Raw genomic sequence first — 20,618 nt, 5'->3', positions numbered from 1 at the left:
AAGTAGAAATCATGTTTTTAAGATTAAACCTGTAACCTATTAATCACTAAGCAATAACATTACTATTGCATTGAAATTCGCCCTCTAAACATTAATGAAAACTTCAAGAAAAAATAAATAAATAAACTTCAAAAGTTTTTTTGGATCCATGTACAGGGTTATGTTTACTCCAATTTAACTTTTTTTTCATTGATAATACCTAAAGATAACAAAAAATCATGTGCTTTTAGTCTCCAACACAATATTTTGGAAACATGAGATATCAACAATTACAAAATTAAATAGGGACTAAATAAAAAAATAGAAATAAAATAATAAATAAACTTGAAAATCTTTAGCCATCTATCAAATAACAAATATGAAAGCTTGTTACTATTTGCTAGTCTAAGTATATTGTTTCATCACAAAGATTACCACTACCATTTGATTATAAACAGTGTCAAAACTTCCAGAGGACATGAAACTTTATTTATTTACTTATTGAAGGGGCACCAAACATGAAACTAAATCATCATACAATTTTCTCTATTCATAAAACATATCTTTTGGAGAGCATTATAAGGTCACCCAATCCTTAAGGAGAACAAAAGATGTTCACTATATCCATCATATCTAACTAACATCATTCTCACTATTCTCCAAATGAATTTGCAACTTTACATGATGCCAAGTTTAATCCTAAAACTTGAAATTGCAAAGTAATCCTTAACTTACATCCACCCCTAATATGATAGAAACTGAGGAGATAAATTCTGTATACTTTATTCTGATAACTAAATCATCCATTATTGCTATCACCTGAAAATTTCTGTCAAATGATAGATATAGCTGTCAATCCTTCCAAACCTGCTTCTATCCAAATATCAAAGTTCATAACTTATTGAATCTCCATCACATCACATATAATCATGATTTATATCAACCCAATAGTAGATTATATAACCATGACCCATCTACAGCATATATGACTACCATCAACCTATATTGTAGTGAGAAAGAACAGAAAGCACTTACTAATAAAGACTAGCAATTTAACCCCTTCAGAGATAAATCACAAAGCACTTGCCACATACAACTATGCTAATATATCCTCTTCAGAGTTTAAATAAAAGCTGAAACTGATAGATCACTATAAATGGCAGGAGTGAAGACATAATGAGGAAATTCCACTCAGGAAAATCTTGCCTATCATAGCATAAAATGTTTCAGACAAAGAATTCTCCAGAGCACGAATATTCATAAACATGCGAAGTTCTAGATTATCAATCAACTGGGCACCTAAAATTCAGGCCTAAATGCTAATGTCACAACCAATTGCTTTAGTCAATGTGCAGCAAATCATCCCCCAATCTGACAGGCACCACAAACCAGTGGAAGGATATGCAATTTTATCACCTGAAAAGCCAGGAATCTCCAAATTTGACGATGTACAGGCCCAAAAAACATAATACAACTGAACAGAGCTCATTCCTTAGCCGTGGGTGGACACTTGGCTCAACCTTTGACTCCTGCACCTCTCCTCCTGTACAACACAAGTGCAAATACAGGGGGAAATGATTATGTCATCCTCAAAGTTTTTACTATCACTACCATTACGGCTACCCATTACGAAGTGATCCACCCAAGTGTCCACCACTATCAGTAAATACCTTGACTAGATCTTATTTCTACTTGTCATACCAACTAAATCATCTTTACTACACTATAACATTACCTGCTTCTGAATTGTAATAGTAAAAAAGGAACAGACAGAGCAAGGAAAAAAGGCAACACAGGTAGTTAGCTGCACCAAACCATCATATAGAGAGAAATGTAATACTATAGCTCAAATGCTACAACAACTGATAATTCCAGATCAACTAAAATCATAACCACACAATTTAAAACTACACGCAATAACAAATATTAAATAGAAAGTAGCATCTAGTATCTCTTCAACCATACTACTTATTATAAATTACGAAAGCATATGCCGCAAACTACTGGGATTCAAGCAATCCAACCAGTCCCGTTGTATAATGACATCGAACATGAGCACTCCTTTGCTGCTAGGAAGAATTCAGTGTGAGCTCATAATTTAAGATTAAATGGCAGGGATCACAAGTTGAAGTTCAAGATCCAGCAAAATATTCAACTGTCAAAATTACTGCTGTTGGCCTTGTCGAGACTGAGCACCGCCATAGCCACCACCATAACCAACTTGCCCACCATGTGAACCGTTTCCCTGAGGAGTCCCATAATTTCCAGAGGCTTGAGATTGCTCAGATCTCCAAGCTGCATTGCCATAACCTGAATTTCCATTTGCATCCCCATAACCACTGCCCATATAGCTTCCACTGCCCCCACTACCTTGTAGTTCACTTCCACCAGGACCACTAGCATTAGTATTGGACGCACTCCCAGTACGCCCTCCAACAGCGCCATAACCACCAGGATTCCCATAAGAACTGTCACTTCCATCGTACCCACCATATCCATATCCTTGACTCCCATATCCAGCAGCTCCACTAGGAGATTGGCCAGTAATAGCTGAACCAGGGCCACCCCCACCAGATCCAACGCCACCACTTTGAGCACCCCAAGGAGCAGTGTTCCCATAGCCCATAGACCCATAACCAGAGGGAGCCTGAGCAGGCCATGAACTCCGTGGGCCACCTGGGGGACCACCAGCATAAGCAGCATTAGGGACATTAGGATTCCCATATGTTGCACCAGCGGGTCCACCATACCCAGCAGTGGCACCACCATAACTTCCATATGCACCATAACCGATGCCATTATTAGCCGGACCATACCCATACCCAGGGGCATTATAGCCAGAAGAACCATAGGGTGTGAATCCACCAGCAGCATTTTGAGATTGCATATACCTGCTAGAATCCGCACGACCATCATATGCATTTTGGCTGCCACCAGATGCTCCATACCCCTGATAGCCACCACCTCCAGCACCACCCATCATCCGGCCACCTGAACCAGGGTTGGCATCCTTGGGAAGTGCACGCTTCACCTCTACTTGTTTACCATTTAAATCATGAAATGTCTTGTGCAAAACCCTATCAACTGCATCCTCAGTATCAAAGGAAATAAACCCAAATCCTCTTGGTCGTCCAGTACTCTGGTCGTACATGACTACTACATCAGTTACATTGCCATAGGTCTCAAAGTACTGACGAAACTGTTCTTCAGACAGGGTAGGAGGTAATCCCCCAACAAATATCTTTTTAGTCTTCGTACTTCCACCATTTCCAGAATGGATAGCAGAATTGGGATTTCCAGCTCTGGAATTGCCAGAAAATTGTTGATCCTCTCTTGAAAAGGCCCTCTTGGCATCAACCTGAATAATAAGATTTTAAAACAAATTGAATTGGAAGAAAAACAAACACATGAACACAGTTTAATATCTAAATTTCACAGTTACCAAAACTAATTTTTTAAGTCATGTTTTTGAATATTTGAGCATATCTAAACTTTATGAAACAAAACATGTTAATAGCTATCGCTAGATCCCACAAGAAAGAGATCAAATAATGACTATGAGCATACTCATTACACATACTACATTGAAAGCTCAAGCAAGGGCATGCTCATCCAGAAAAAGAAGCAATCCTAATACAAGCATCTCCTAACACTCGTACCATGCATGTTGTTGGAAGAAATGGATCATATTGTTGCAAATTGAAGAGATTTTTATTTCTTGAATTGTCAATGTATCATTTGTAGGAATTAAATCTTCAAATATCAACCTTTCAATTTTTTTTCATAAGCATATACAAGTATACATCCTTTAATTCATCAAAAAAATCAAACAGATACGAGTCCTCGAACGAGATAAACTGTAAACATAATATTTTTTGACACAATATTCAAGGTAGCAGAAACACGAACTCTTTACTCTGTTAAATCATAAATGTGTAAACAAAGAATAACTCTACAACCTCCTAATAAACCATCCTTACTCACATCAGAAAGAAACAAATGTTTTCTCAGTTCCCGAGAAATTAAACTTCATAGAAGCAGAGGGATGATTTGGAACCAATTCTTTATCGATGGCCATGATTTATGATAAAGCATTACAATGTCATTCAATCGACATAACCGACCCACCAACCTAGTGGGATAAACAAGCAAGCCCTAATAGTCATCATTTAAGTGTGCCTCCAACACAACAAACAAAACAATCATAATTTAACACTAATACCAACACATAAACAAAATTAGGTGCGAGAATCACAAAACCTAATCAACAAAAAATAAGTATACAAATAAAAACAAGTAATCCAAAAAATAAACCCTAAAAAATGAAATAAATACCGTTCTGCCATCAATAACATGTTTATCTTGAAGAACCCTATCGAGAATAGAAGGATCTGAAAATACGACAAAACCAAAGCCTCTAGGTTTTCCAGTGTTCTTGTCACGCATAACAGAAGCGTTCAAAACGTCGCCGTAGTTGGTGAAATGTTCCTTGAGCTTGTCCTCATTAGTTTCCCATGAAATTCCACCGATGAATAACTTACCTTGATCTGAATCCATTAATTACTGATTCTATGAAAATTTGTATAATTTAGGGTTTGAAATTGAAATAGAGAGAGAGAAGAAGAAAGTTTGTGTTGTGAGTGGGTGACAGAGAGAGAAAATGAGTGTCTCTCTGTGTGAGTCAAAGAAAAGGTTCGCGTTTTGTTAAGTTTCTCAATGCTATTTATTTATTTCCCTTTTTTATATCTCATCAAATACCAATAATCAATTCTAACTTTTTTTTAAGGGAAAAATAAACATTCTCTTAAAAATCCTATAGTATGTATCACAAAATTATATTTTATTTATTAAATAATTATTTTATGAATGACATATTTACTTTTTAGTTATATTTAAAAATTTATAGGAGAATATATCATTATTCTTTAATAAATTAATATTAAGTTTAAATTATTTCTTGACTTGTTAGATTATTAAGTTAATGAATAACTAGATGGACAAGTGAATTGGTGATTTTATTGTTTAATTTAATATATATTAAAAATTAAATAATTCATAACACTTGTTAAAGTTATTTCATATTTTTATATTAAGATTTTATGACCATAAAATATTGCAAATAAGTTGAAAATATCATTAAATAGTATATGTTTTACATTTTAACTATAACAAAAATGCAAAAATAATTTTAGCTTTTTTATCTCACAATAATATTATTTTAGTATTTAAAAAAATGATTGACTTAATCGATTTCACTGATCTATTTAGGTTTAAACTAGCTAAATCATGACATCCTCATCATTTTGGAATAAATTTGGTTAGATGAGCAACTCAAACCGATACAGCACCCGATTCATCATTGCACCTATCAATCTATGTTTGCTTTAGTTAAACCCTTGGAGAGCTTAGAATTTGCTTTAGCCTCTATTTGGTAGAGGATAGTTAGAGCGAAAAGAAAATGTGACAAAGAGATTGAAGATAAAATGAAACTTTCTCCTCTTTTTTGATTGAGTAAGGGTGGAAACAGGTCAAGCCGCCTATTAGAGACCTATTACCTGGCCTATAACAGGCTAGGCCAGACCAGGCTTTTTTCACGAACAGGTCAGGCTCAGGCTTTCTAAAAAGCCTATTTCGCTTAACAGACCAGACTTTAGGCCACCTAAAAGGCCTATACAGCCTAACAGGCCGGCCTATTTAGTTATATTATATAAGAATGTTGAAATTTATACTATTTTAATATAAGCAATATTATTATATATGTGTAATATTAATATAAAAATATAATTTAATTATTAGAATTAAATTGACCTAACTAAAAATAAGCATATAAGCCCATTAAAATGTAGACATGATAGCTTATTTCATAAGCATATAGTATAATAGGCATTTAAACAGGCTAACAGGCCAGACCAGGCTTTTAAACAGGCCAGACCTAGGCTTTGAAATTTTTTTTAAACAGGCTAACAGACCAGGCCCAGACTCCTATGTGCTATATAGGCTGGGCCTGTTTAAGGCAAAGCTTGGCCTGACCTGATTCCACCCTTATGATTGAGAAAAGAAAAAAAAGTAGGTGGGGCCACACAAAAAATTATCTCTCACTTTGATGAGAAATTAGAGAGAAGATTAAAACTTTATATGGAATGACAAAAATGTCCTTCAATTTATAACATTTATTTTTAATTAATAATAAAACAACATTTTTCTTTCTCTCTTATTTATTTTAGGAAAATCTTTGTCATTTGAATCATAATATCATTTATCTCTTCTCATTTTCTGTCCAATCAAACAAAAGAGAAAGAAAAAAAAATTTCTATATTTTCTCTCCTTATTCTCTTATACTAAATATCACAAAAATCTACTATATTTCTCCTTCTTTTTTTTCTCTCTTCAAATTTTCTCTTCTCGTACACCCAAATAAAACATTAGTATTACTTTCATCTCATGTGATAATATGTAAAGAGGCTTTTAGCCTATTTTTGTTATAAAAATATTAATTTAGGCAAAACGCAATTCTAACAAACTTCACAATCATAATACATAGATAATGACGTATTTCCTTAATTCAATTCTACTTGAAAGTAGTTTTCCCATTGCTATAGAAGTTGGTGCCACTGTATTGACTGAAAATATTTCTTAATAAGACATAAATTCTCACAAAGGAGATAATAAAATAATAACAATAAACAACATGTATATAAGAGACTAAAAGATTAAAGAGAAATATATCAATTTTATATAATTATTATTTTATCATTCATTATTTATATTATATTAATTTTTAAAAAGAAAATTATAATAAATGATAAATAATGTAATAATTATATATAAATTTTATATGAAACAAAAGTAAACAACACATTTATAAAAAAAGTAAGCAACACGTGTTTGCCCATTCTCTTAGTCTTTTGATTATTAAACTAAAATAATTCTCGTGGGCACCAATTATAATCGGGCCATTAAAATGTTTAAATGATACTTTAATCTATATATTGTAATATTTATATATTATCAATATAAAAATTTAATATAAAAATTTATACATAATGAATAATTATTATTGTCATTTATTTTATTGTTAAAAATAAATAATAATTAAATATAAATGATGAATAATATAACAACAGTATATAAATTACTTTTAAGTCCCGAGTTTCATATATATATATATATATATATATATATATATATATGTTTATCGTGAGTTTTTTTAAATAAAAAGGGGAAGGGGTAAAAGTAAGGGATAAATAATAATAAAAAGTTAATATTTAGACTAGAATAAAATTGAGTAATCGATTTACATGATACTTAAAAGTTAATTTTTGTACATGCTGTCCAAAAATATTAGCCACCCTTATTTTAAATGTCTCATTATTAAATGTGTAATGTTACTTATAAATCTTTATACACCATAAAAGTATTAACATATATTACTATAAATTAATCATTAATAAATATATATTACTTTTTTTAGGATGATAATACTTATGTAAGTTTTTGAGCCAAATGACTTTTAAACTTATCACATGTTTCCTTTACTTAGTTTCTAATATCTTCTGTCCTAAAATGTGTGTCACTCTATATATTTATTGATTTTGGTCAGAAAATATAAAGTTAATATGTATTTTATTTATATTTTATTTTTCTGACTAATGATGAATAATAATTATATAGAGTAGTACAGATGTGACATATGTGACTCCTCGGTTATTATTTATTTGTACTTACCTTTCATCATTAAAACATTTCATTGTTTCTTCACTATATTTCTTATCTTTCCACATAGAGATGGGTTGTATTCTTGCATGTTTTGGTTTATCCAACAAAAAAAAATTAGAAAGACCCTCTAAAATGTTCTAAGTGGACACCAAGTAAGTTAACTTTGTATCATTTATTTTTTTCCGATGGAAACTTTGTATCATTTATTAAGAACAAGAAGGTTCATATTCCTGTTCCTGCTTGATATCATTAAGTTAAAAAGAATCATGTTACTCTTTTTTTGTAAAGAAATCATGTTATTCTTTCATCTTGCAGAAATATGAAAATTATCAAGTTTTTGTCATGACAGAAAAATCCATTGTCCCATATTCTCATATCAGGTTAGTACTTTTCTTCTCTTATCCTTTCCCTTCATATTTCATGTCTGCATAAACAATAACGAGTCGTTTCTGACTAGGTGGAGTCGAATGCATGGATAAAAACATCATAAGGTTGTATCACAAATCATGTCATAGACAAATCACTAACCTTTAAACATTTGTTAATAAATTTGTTTATAGTTTCTCTCCGTGTTTTTATGTGTGCATAGGAAAGAATATTGATTTCCTTATTTGTATGTTTATCTATTCATTCATATCAGAAAATGTTGGCATGCAACTCTTCTGTGGCAGAAGACAGGATGAAGAATCAAAGCTAAAGTTGCATCAAGTAAGCACATGAGGAAGGAGAATGGTCAACCATCAGAGCAAAACACAAGGATGCCCTTAGTCTCGGAAGCAAGCTTTAGTTTCTCAACTTGCAGCTTAGGATCAAATGTCCTTTAGTCCAAGCCTCTAATGCAAGAAATTGCAGTTGATGTTAGTCTTTCAAACTGGTTGGTTTCTTCTAATTATGATGTCTCTAAGGCCTCAATTCATTGACAATGATGTGGCCATGCCATCAAAAAAAGATTTAGGAAAATATTGATTCCATGGACTTGGCAGAACAATAGCCATTCCAGCTTCATACAGGCGAGTTGCAGCTTACAATCCGAATTGCGGACGAGTTTTTGGAGTTAGCTCACCCTCGCGGGATCGCGATCCTTTGTCCCAGCCATTGTAGTACGTGTGTCACCCAGGGCATAAGGGGCATGATGACTTGACCTAATCCTCACCTTCCTCCGGCTTATCACCAACAGACTGCTCAAGGTTCCATGCTCAACGTTGGCAACTAAACATGCGGGATGCGCTTTTAGTTGGTGAAAAATCACAAAGAACAGTACAATATATACTACCGGCCTATTGGTGAACATGCATCAGATTTTGATTCTTCTGATGATTATTAATTCAACAAATCAGTGACAGTTGGGATTATTTCATTGTATTTGTGTGTCTAATTCTTATCATGTTTTTCGTTTTATTTTGTGAATGGTTATTTTTGTGATCAATGGAGAGTTTATTTGTATATGTGCATGTTTTCATGTTGCTGCTATACAATTTTAGGATACACGTTATCTTAATGATATTAAGCAAAGCAGTATTTTAATCAATTAGGATACATTCTTGTGTACACAATCTATGCATCATAGTTTGCAGTATAAGAAGTATAACTGAACAGAAACTCTAGGACCACATGTTGATTCTATAGCAATGGCAGAAGCAGAACCAAATAACCCTTTTCTGCAGGATTACTTAAGAAAGTCATGGAAATTTGTTCTCTTTAATTAGAAACATAATATTTGAAAAATAAAAGGAAATAATACGGAGGTATCTCTTCTTTAATTTGAAACATAATAGTTAAAGCAATCAAGTGCGTAATTCTTGAAGAAACAATACATGTGAGTAAGTTCGGAAAAGCTCATTTACAAGGAAGTCGCGCCGCTATCAGCACTGTCTAAAACCTAAACCATATCGCGGGAAGCAGTGTGACAAAAGTCCACCAAACAGAAGGAGCTACCTATCTTGGTTACTTGGAGAGTTTGTACTTAATCAGAACAAAGATCAAATCATCAAGCATGTCGATTTGTCATATTTATTCCGAATTCAAGTTTCGCAAGCCACACAAATGCTCCCTCCATTAGTCCAGCAGAAAGTTTCAGACAGCTTATCAGTATCTCTACATTATTGTACAAATACAAGAATCGTCATCCTCATTCTCTGAGTCACTGACATCATTGCATACAATTATGAGACCAAATGTGAGATAATTCTGACTATATAACCAATAGGGTTGATTATTATAATAAAATTTTCTTTTGCTACATAGAGGTTGTATTGCAAATGTTTTTATCTTGTATCACAATTAGGCAAGAAAATTTTGGTTATTATTTTCTCCCTTCTCTATTTTTATCCCCCATTATACTTAGGAGAAGCTCCTATTAATCTTAACCTTGGTATTAACTACACATCTAATTACAGAACAGATGAAATGGCTGTAAATTTTTGTTTCAAAATTTCTTTAATGGTTACCTAAAGATGGCTTCTATGATATATCTTTAGTGCATTGGATTAGTTAGACTGACAAAACTTTTAGGACATGCAATAAAGGAAAGTAGGACAAAAATTATGACACCAAATAAAATGGTCAATATTGTTTTCTTATTTTTCTTCAAGCATCTCACAACATGCATAAGTTAATCTTCAAAAATGTTGGACAACCAATTTTGACATTAGAAAAATATCTAAAACTATCAATGCCAGAATAAGAGCTTAAAGGACTTCTTTGGTAAGATCTAATCTATGGAGGCAAAAGTCTTCCTAGTATTATAGAAGCTTCTTTTCTATTTTTAATCTAATGTTCTTTATAAGTTTTTTGGCTTTACCATAAGTTCTAAGAAGCAAACTATAAGTTTTCACACTTTTTGGAACTGGCATGACATAAAAAAACTTGTTAGTAAATAAGGGAGAAAAGCATTCAACATAGGACCAAATATTCTCCACTTAAGAAAAATAGTAACCGAATAAGGGTAAATAAAAACTAAAAAGAAACCACAAACTGGCAATCCTATTGAACATTTGTCAAAGAGAGTCCTCCAAAAGTAGCATTTATACATTACCACAAAAGTGCCCTATAAAATATCCTACTAAAAGCAAACTTGGTGGTACAAAATGTGAGGGCTTTTAAGTTCTCAGGTCAGATTAAGAGTTTATATAAACTCTAAGCCAAGAGATAATATAAACACAAACCTGTATGCATGAGGGTAGCTAAAATTAAAGAAGAAAAAGAAGAAGAAGAAGAAGACCAAGTATGTCTCAAACAAATTAAGAATGTGCTGGTTCAGAGAACTTATAAAGACATAAAACTAAATATCACCATACAAGTATTATAGAAAACAAATAGATACAAGTAATACCACTAATAATGAAACTTATCGCAATTAGTTCTTGATTCTTATTTGAACTTGCCATTTCAGAAATAATAGTTGAAATCTGAATGACCTTATGTTGGTTTTGATACCCTTACAGTAAATTCTAGGTGATCTAAAATCATAGATGATCTTCAGAACACAAAAACTACATGCTCTAGGAGCAGAGCTAACTCCCTTAGCCGAGAATTTATATAATGAACATGAAATTTTCTTCAGGCTTACACTTATTATTGCAAAAGAGTAGCTTATTTACCAAATATTCCACATGCAAAATTAGATTAAAAGAGAAGTCATAGTAGGTAAATTAGCCAACAATATCCTTTACAATTTCACCACTTACACTAAATTAGCAAACACAAAACTAGGTCAACCTTTTCATCTCTTTTTTCATCAAGATACAACTTAACTGAAATAAAAGCAAAAACAGAAAGTTTTGTCATAAACAAGTTGCAAAAAACATAGTTATATAATTCTTTCGTTTACCATACCACATACCACACATCATGTATCAGGTTCGTCATAAATAATATCTCCTAAAATAAATTTAGAAAGTGACCAACTTGGTACCCCACATGCTCATATATGTACATCTTAGTAAAAAGAAACCAACAACAAAAATAAAACCATACAAAACAAAAGACAACAACAAATAATAAAATTGTCAATCAAACAGTTGTATAACTAATGCAATTGACCAAAATTTAGCACACACAAATTACCTTGGCTCGTATTCCAACACTTCAACAAGTTTCTTTCCATTTTTATCATTCCACTGCACTTTTTTCCTATGTGTCTTACTATTATCTGATTTCCTAGACATTCCTCCAATTCGGGGTGGCAACAAAGACTTGGAATCACTATCATCTTCACTATTGGCATGACCTTCAACTTTGCTAGCTTCTAAAGAAGCCATAGGCTTATTCATATTTCCATTAACATCTTTTGGTGACTCAGTATCCATCAACAATAAAAAAACACTATTCAGTTGAAAAGAAAAAAAGAAAAAAAATCATAAACCGAAATTCAAGGAAATTTTGGATTTTGAAAGAAATTCATTTGACCAATTTGCCTCAAAATCATAACCCAACTCATAAGTCTCAAAAAATATTAAAACTTTGGAGGAACCGAAGAAAGAGGTCAACACAGAAAAAAACAGGGGAAACAGAATGAAGAACAAACCAAAACGTTAGTGCAAGAGCAGTAAAAGAATCTAAGTGTTAAGAAAAAGTGAAAAGAAAAAGTTTGTGAAGAAAGTGATGACAATTTGATGGTTGCAAACTGAGAAGAATCAAAATTGATGCACCACGTTTAGTACAACCAATAAACATGTTTTAAAAATAAAACAAAGAACAACAAAATGAATCGCTTGCAAGATCACAGAGTTTAGTTCAGAATACATGTTTGTGAAATAAAAGAAAAAAGATTAGAGAAATCACCAATTAACCAAACTCAAATATTAGAATGATTTTTGCAAAACAATATTATCTGGCTATAAGAAAAAGTGAAATTCGTTTTACTTTTTTCAGTGAAATCCTTGTCGGTTATTAATCTAAGTGTTCTATTAATTAAGTTAAGTGGCTTGATGTTATATGTTGGTTTTAACTTCGGATAAAATGTGAATTGTGTTATATAGTTTATTGTGAATGTAAAAAATATCTTAGCCTAATATCTATGATATTTATGGTATGGATCAATGATAATGTTACCAACCCAATGTGTTTTAGAAAAAATAAGCAAAAGTTCACACATTTTAGTGAATGAGTGCGGATAAAGAAACTAGTTCACCAATGGAATAGCAGACACAATGATTAGAATGATGATCAATTTTATGTGTTTACAAGAAACTAATGAGGATTATGGAAAGACACATAAATTATACTTCGTGTTTTAAGTTGTAGTGCAATAGTAAAACAAAATCGACAAGTATAATTGGCATAATTGTATATAAGGATGGAAGAATAACATATTGGACGTAAAATGAATATGAGATAAGATCATAGTTTTAAAGTTTTTAGCAAAGAAAGACACATTTAATATGATGAATGCTTATGACCCAAGGTAAGACGAACTGAATATCACAAGATAAATTTTTTGGAGGATTTGGATGGTGTAGTCTTTTGAATACATTTAGAGAAAAAAATCTACTTAATAATCTCAATGGATATCTAGGGAATAATACGAAGGTTTTCATGGAGTTATGACATAGGAGAAATAAATACAACATGTAAGGTTATTCTATATTTCTCCATAGCTTCTGATTTTGTAATAGTCAACACTTGTTTTAAGAAGCGAGATAAGTATCTTATCACATATTAAAGTTGTGGTGACATGTTCTCAAATCAATTTTTTTTCTTATAAAGAAATCATATAGAAAGTTTTGTTTTAATTATAAATTCATACTTTGAGAGAGGTTAATGACCCAATATAGAGTTTTGGTTATAAATGTAAGGGTTACGAATAGAGTTAAGAGAAAAGACGAAGATAAGGTATCAAGTAGCAAGAATTTAAGCATGAGTAATGAAGGAGTTTCAAAAAAAGGTTTTGGAAGAAGGGTTTTGTGAGGTAGAAGTGTTAATGATATATGGAATGAGACGATGAAATGAAGTTAGGGTAAAAATGAAATGTTAAAAAATATGGTCTTTGTAAAATTATTCAAAGTTGCAAAATAAAGTAAAAAACATCTAAGAAAGATATCAAGAAAACGGTAAACTTAAGTAAAATATAGAGTATAAATCTCCAAAGGGTGTGAAAAGAAAGATGAAAGACTTTGGCTAAGTGAAATGTAGGAAAATTTACGTGGGTAGTGTAGTTTGACTACACTATCCCATGTTTGGGGTATGTTTTGAAATAATTTCGGGTTCGGGGTATTTTTAGTGGATCTCGTGGATGGTATCCATGATTTCACCAAAGTCGTGGATGGGAAATGCGATTTCCCACCAATATCGTGGACCCCATCCACGATTTCCTTACACCGTATCAAGCTCCTATAAGTCGTGCACCAGGGACACGAGCTTCATGGCAATCTCGTGGACCCCGTACACGAATTCCATGTTATTCTCGTAGATCTTGTACACGAGATCCAAGTCGTGTCTTGGATCCACGACATCCAACCAATATATATACCCCTGTCCCGGCTAAAACCACACCGAAGAAAGAAAACGTATGAGAAATCTTTAGGGTAATTTGTAATTGAAGAAATGTGATTATTGAAGGTAACTAAAAATGCTATATATTTTTTCAGTTCATTTACTTTTGTTAATTTTATTTAATGTTATTGTATGTTTAAATGTAAACATTGTTTGTTTATATTTTACTATATGTTATACGTAGATGACAATTATTGGAGATATTGTTAGTGATTATAGTGATGAGGAGGACATTGAACTATGTGATGATGACGATGATGATGTTCAGATTACCACTAGTGAACCGGTTAGCATAACATATGATACTCCTTCATCTTTTTCGTTAGCATTAATTACCAGTCTGGACAAGATTTTCCATATAGAAGTACTCACGTAAGTACTGATGTGGATAATGATCTTTTTGTTGGTATGCAATTTGAATCAAAGGAAGCAACAATAAATGCTGTAAAACAATATCATATTAGGAATTCTGTGGATTACCATGTGGATGAGTCTAGACCAGATAGATATGTTGTAAAATGTAAATATTATGGTGTTGGGTGTGAATGGAGACTTCGGACATCGAAAAGTGTGAAGCGTGATATTTGGGAGATTAGAAAAATTAGTGGAAGACACACTTGTATATCCACTAATATTTCTCAAGATCAAACAAAGTTGAACTCATTTTTCATCGCAAACTGCATTGTTCAATTAGTATCAGAAGATCCTGATTTACCAATTAAAGCATTAGTTAAAGAAGTGGTCACTCATTTTGGTTATTCGGTGATATATAAGAAGGCTTGGACTGCTAAACAAATAACAATGTCCCAAATTTATGGTGATTGGGGGATCGTATAAGGAGTTACCTCGTTAGTTGAATGTTGTTCAATATTATACACCAGATACAATTGTAAGATATTCAACATCTAACCATGAAGAAAATAATACTTTAATTCTTAATAGGGTATTTTGGGCTTTCAAGCCATGCATTGAAGGATATGGTTTTTACAAACCAATCATTCAAGTGGATGACACATTTTTGACTGGAAAATATATTGGAACATTGCTAATAGCTAGTTCCCAAGATGGTAATAGACGTATATTTCCAGTAGCATTTGTCATTATGGAAGGAGAGACCAAAGAAGCATGAGAATGATTTTTCTACAATCTTCGGATATATGTTACCACACAACCAAATATTTGTATAATATGAGATAGGGGTACAGGTTTGTTGGGTACACTATGTACTGAGCTCCCACAATGGTGTGATGATCAATCTGTATATTGCATTCATCATGTTACTAGCAATTTCAACAACGAGTTCCGAGATAATGATATGAAAGAAAAAGTCATTGAAATGGGTATGTATTGAAATGAATCTGATTTATGTGAAATTGTTTGTTTATGTGATTTATGTTAATAATAATGAACTTGTTGTAGGATGTGAATTGATGCGGCCTCGATTCGAGCGAATGATTGCTCTATTGCGTCAAAAAAACTCGAGGGCAGTAGCTTGGTTAGATAAGATCCCAAAATAAAAATGGACACAATCATATGATGATGGGAGACAGTACGGCCATATGACGACGAACTTGGCAGAATGTGTGAATATTGTTCTCAATGGAGCAAGAGCCTTGCCAATTACTACATTTGTTAGAGCAACATATCATAGACTTAACTCATGGTTTGTACACCATAGAAATGAAGCAACTAACATGATAAGAGCATGTCATGTTTATTGCGAAGAATTGACTACGGTGATTAATGAAAATAACCGAAAAACTACATGTCAAATAGTACGAAGTTTTTCACGGGACAGGAGTATCGGAGGTGCAAGTTGCTAGTATCGGTGGTAGTCGACACTCAATAGTATACATAGTTAGATCAAAAATTGGTGTGATTGTAGGGAATTTCAATCACTTAAATTACCACGTTCTCATGTTATTGCTACTTGTGCATCATTGAACTTAGACTATGGGCAGTTTATCTCACCAATTTATAGGTTAGAGAACTTGCAGAAGGATTATGGACATGATTTTCATATTGGAAATGAAGAATATTGGCCTCCTTATTTAGGAGCCTCCTTATTTAGGTCCAACCTTCATTCCTAATCCTCTTATGCATATGAACCGTATTGGAAGACCAAAAACTACACGCATACACAATGAAATGGATGATTCTCAATCTCAACAAATTACAAAATGTGGGTGGTGTATGAGTGAAGGATACAATAAGAAGAAATGTCCATTTAGAAATACCGAAGTCGAGTAAAGTTCAAGGCAAAACTAACTTATGTAATGTTACAATTTGTGTAATATATTGAAATTCTTATTTGTGTAATATATTGAAATTTTTATTTGTGTAAATATACTCAAGGAAAAATTCTTATTTGTGTATCATTATTTGTGTAAATAAATATAGTAATTATATAATTACACTCATTAACTAATAATTACATTCATTAACTAATAATCACATTCATTAACTAATAATTACATTCGTTAATTATTTATATTTTCGGTATACTAATAATTATATTCATTAACTATATTTTCAAAAAAGTATTCGTATACCAACATCTTCAATGAAAGTCGTGGATAGGGTCCACGAGATTCACCAGAATTTAAAGATAGTCGTGGATAGAGCCACGACTTTGGTGCAGATTTTTAGGGTTTTAATGAATCTCATGGACCTTATCCACAAGATTAGTGTAGCCAATTGAATGCAAATCGTGGACTGTGTCCACGACTTTAATGAAAGTCGTGGATGGCAGCCACGACTTTGGCTCAGGCTAGGTTTAGGGCTAGAAACTCATGTGTGGCTAGGGCACAAATACCATTATCGGGTAGGAACTCGTGGACCCTATCCACGACTTCCACAAAGTCGTGGACTCCATCCACGAGTTCCAAACCCTATAAATTCAAACATTCTCACCTTCATTCTCACACCAAATCAAAATCCTTCCGAATTATTTCCATATATTTCCTGATTTCCCGATACTTTTCGTCCAAAACATGGAACATATTGGTCCAAGTCCTATTAACTCTTCCCTTCTCAACCTTCAAAAAGACCATGTCTCCACCAACATATGAAATGATGGAGAGGTTACGTTTCGAGCAAGATACAATTTTTGGCAACAATTACCATCTGCACTAGTGTTAGAAGTTATTCGTAACACCGCATTTGGGCACATTCTGGATATTGGTACAATCGAAATCAACAATCACCTCATTATGGTATTAGTTGAAAGATGGAGGCCAAAGACTCACACCTTCCATCTACCTATTGGCAAGTGCACTGTAACCCTTGAAGATGTCGCATACCAATTTGGGTTACCCATTAATGGAGCTGTTGTTACTGGAATTACAAGCACAAATTGGGAAATCATTTGTCACAACTTGTTGGGTACAATCCTAATTGATAAACATATTATGGGCCAAAGGATCCAAATGAGTTGGCTAGACTCAACCTTCGTTGTTCTCCCAGAAGGTGTTGATGATGTTGTCATTGAACAACATGCAAGAGCCTTCATATTACACATGATTGGAGGCTTCCTCATGCCAGATACATCAGGGTCACGAGTCCACCTGATGTATCTCCCATTGCTGGAGGACTTGTCACAAACATACCAATATAGTTGGGGTTCAGCTGTATTGGCATCTATAATGACATATCTATATCGCAGAATATGTCGTGCTGCGATTATTAGTCGCCAAATTGAATTGGAGGATGCTTGCATCTGCTACAGTCGTGGGCATATGACCGCATCCTAATGCTTGCTCCAAGACTACACAACAATGATTTACAAATATTCCCTTTAGTCCAAAGGTAAATCTTTTTTCCAATTTTTTTCTTCAAAATTGTTCAAATTATAATAGTTTATAATTCAAACTATTTATATAATACTAACTTCATATAACATTAAATTTTAGGTGGGCGCAACATCTAATCACCACCAACATTCCTCGTCATGCAACCAACATAATACAGTCAATGTTGGATCGCTTGCGCATTGATCAGGTATTTTCTGTAATTTGTTATTATTAATATATTTTTTATTATTTCTAATTTTTTATACTAATTAATTACTATTTTTTATATATATTAGTTTGTGTGGACCCCACATAGGAACATTACCTATGTGGGCCCCATACGTGATGTAGCCCGAGCATGTGTAAGACTCATCTGCTTTGCACTTGTTAAGTGACATGATGTTGATCGGGTGATGAGGCAATTTGATCTACAACAACTCATCCCAGAAGATCCAATTAATCTAAAGAAACAACACAAGATTGATCTACGTGGAAAAAATGGCTACAACTGACCTAAAAACATAACCAGTGGATTCAAATTTGGAATAACCGGGAAAGCTATTTGGTAAATGGTTTTCCCAATGACCAGCCTTTGTATCAGTACTCGCAGTATATGCAATGGTACTTACAAATGACAAAGAAATGCATCTCTCCAGACGGAGCATATTCAGTCGGATTGGTAATAACAACAAAATTTCTACTTATATTTTATTTTTAATTGTATTGACATATTCTAACATTCTAATTTTTTCACTTTTTTCAGTACAATTTTATCAAAATGATTCGGGATAAGTGTGCTCCTACAAATGTGTTTCCAAATCCGTTGTATTCATTGAATGACGTCTACCTAAACTGCAATGAGATGATGGAAGCGTTTGCTCAACTACTTCCAACCGCCTTCTCCTTAAGTACTTCTCAAGCGCCTCCTACACAACAGTTTCAAATGCCTATTGCACCTGACTTTCAACAACATTATGAGAATCAAACTCAGACGAATACTTATCCGCATGCATACACTCAACTCATACTCCTCAGCAACAACAACAACAACCCTTTGGGTTTGACGGTTACGGAGCAACGGGTGACTACTCATTCTCTCACTTAGCATCTTCTTCGCAATTTCAAGGAATGCAATCAATGTTTGACACTACCTCAAATACTTCATTGTCGACATTCAACTCTCAACAATATTATCAACCGACAATGCATTCACAACCAAATGAAGACGATGAAGATGATGAAGACGAAGATGAGGAGCAACCATAACTAGTTAATTTAAAGATATTATTTTTATAAACTAAAAATCATAAAACAATAAAACAAATTTAAATTTCATGTAAATGGAATTTCAAAAATCACCATATCCCATCCAATCTTGTGTATGGGGTACACGACTATGGAAGTCGTGTATGCCATACACGATTTCACTTCATGAGAGAGAATCTACATCAAAACCATGGATGGGGTCCACGATATTGGTGGGAAATCACATTTCCCATCCACGACTTTGGTGAAATCGTGGATATCATCCACGAGATCCACAAAAATACATCAATCCCGTAATTATTTCAAAACATACCCCAAATGTGGGATAGTATAGTCAAACTACACTACCCACGTAAATTTTCCGTGAAATGTATTAAATTTGAAGATGGACAAAATTTGGAGTAGGAAAAAATTATTAAGGAAATATATAAAGGTATTCAATGTCAACAATGATTCTTTGCATTCTAATATGGTAAACACTAAAGTTAATGATCGTAATTATATCTTTTATCACAAAATTAGGAAGTTGAAGGTCAAAGAATCTTTGAAAATAATGGATAATGAAAAAACGAATCTATCAAATAGTATAATATTAAAACCTAAAAGGTTGAAGGGACACGATATTAGTTGACTTTCAAAGTTATTTAATAAGATTATAAGGTCTAAGAAGATTACAAACAAGTGAATGGCAAATATTTTAATCTCTATTTATAAGGACAAGAGAGAAATATTATGAAAACAAAGTTGTATTGGTCAGTTCAACAACAAATCAGTAAGTCAGTCCACATATTGATACCTAAAATCGGTTGTACCAACCAGTTTTCATTTAAAAATAGATTTTTTAATAAAAATTACTTATTTTATTTTACCAAAATGTTATTATGAAGGATCAAACACATAACTACTATATTTATTTATACTTCTAAAACATGATCTAAGTATGTGATCTTTGATAACCAATACAATGTTAATATCATTTTAAGCAGTCATATTATGAAGCTCTCGAATAGGATAATTAAACAAAACAATAGATGTGAATTTTAATTCAAACCATAAAATTTAGAAGAGATTAAGAAAATTAAAGAAGGTTAAGTAACAATTCTTTAATAAGTGTATGCTAGTTATTTTTTTTCTTATATTCCACTATAGAGTTGTAATGTTTTTGAATTATATTTTATTTTTTCACTTGGAAAAGCATAGTAGTTAAGTAAATAACAATTTGATTCATAGCATTTATTTAATTAACCAATAGTCCAAAATTAAATTTATTTATTTTTTCCCTATTGTTTTTTACTAAAATGAAACAAAAATGAACAACTTTTCAATAGGCCATTACCATATACAAGGAAAGTTAAATTATAAATAATTCATTCA

At 32.7% G+C, this 20,618-nt stretch overlaps 2 protein-coding genes across 4 annotated transcripts; both read right to left on the bottom strand.

Annotated features, from left to right (window-relative positions):
• Positions 1,063-19,888, bottom strand: LOC109346149 (heterogeneous nuclear ribonucleoprotein 1-like). Of its 2 annotated transcripts, XM_019585552.1 has the most exons (3): positions 19,877-19,888; positions 4,315-4,542; positions 1,063-3,337 (listed from the first exon to the last, which is right to left on the bottom strand). In XM_019585552.1, the coding sequence occupies exons 2-3, from the start codon at positions 4,534-4,536 to the stop codon at positions 2,144-2,146; spliced, it is 1,416 nt and encodes a 471-aa protein (XP_019441097.1). In that variant the 5' UTR covers positions 4,537-4,542; positions 19,877-19,888; the 3' UTR covers positions 1,063-2,143. The 2 variants fall into 2 exon arrangements, with proteins under 2 accessions (XP_019441097.1, XP_019441096.1); XM_019585551.1 differs by lacking the exon at positions 19,877-19,888 and having other exon boundaries at positions 4,315-4,677.
• LOC109346150 lies at positions 9,257-12,489 on the bottom strand. Of its 2 annotated transcripts, none has more exons than XM_019585554.1 (2): positions 11,761-12,489; positions 9,257-9,838 (listed from the first exon to the last, which is right to left on the bottom strand). In XM_019585554.1, the coding sequence occupies exons 1-2, from the start codon at positions 12,000-12,002 to the stop codon at positions 9,790-9,792; spliced, it is 291 nt and encodes a 96-aa protein (XP_019441099.1). In that variant the 5' UTR covers positions 12,003-12,489; the 3' UTR covers positions 9,257-9,789. The 2 variants fall into 2 exon arrangements, with proteins under 2 accessions (XP_019441099.1, XP_019441098.1); XM_019585553.1 differs by having other exon boundaries at positions 9,257-9,847; positions 11,761-12,488.

Source organism: Lupinus angustifolius, chromosome LG04, assembly GCF_001865875.1.
Source record: "Lupinus angustifolius cultivar Tanjil chromosome LG04, LupAngTanjil_v1.0, whole genome shotgun sequence".
NCBI lineage: Eukaryota > Viridiplantae > Streptophyta > Magnoliopsida > Fabales > Fabaceae > Lupinus > Lupinus angustifolius.
The sequence above is the reverse complement of the archived record's forward strand: the minus strand, read 5'-3'. Positions and strand labels throughout refer to the sequence as shown.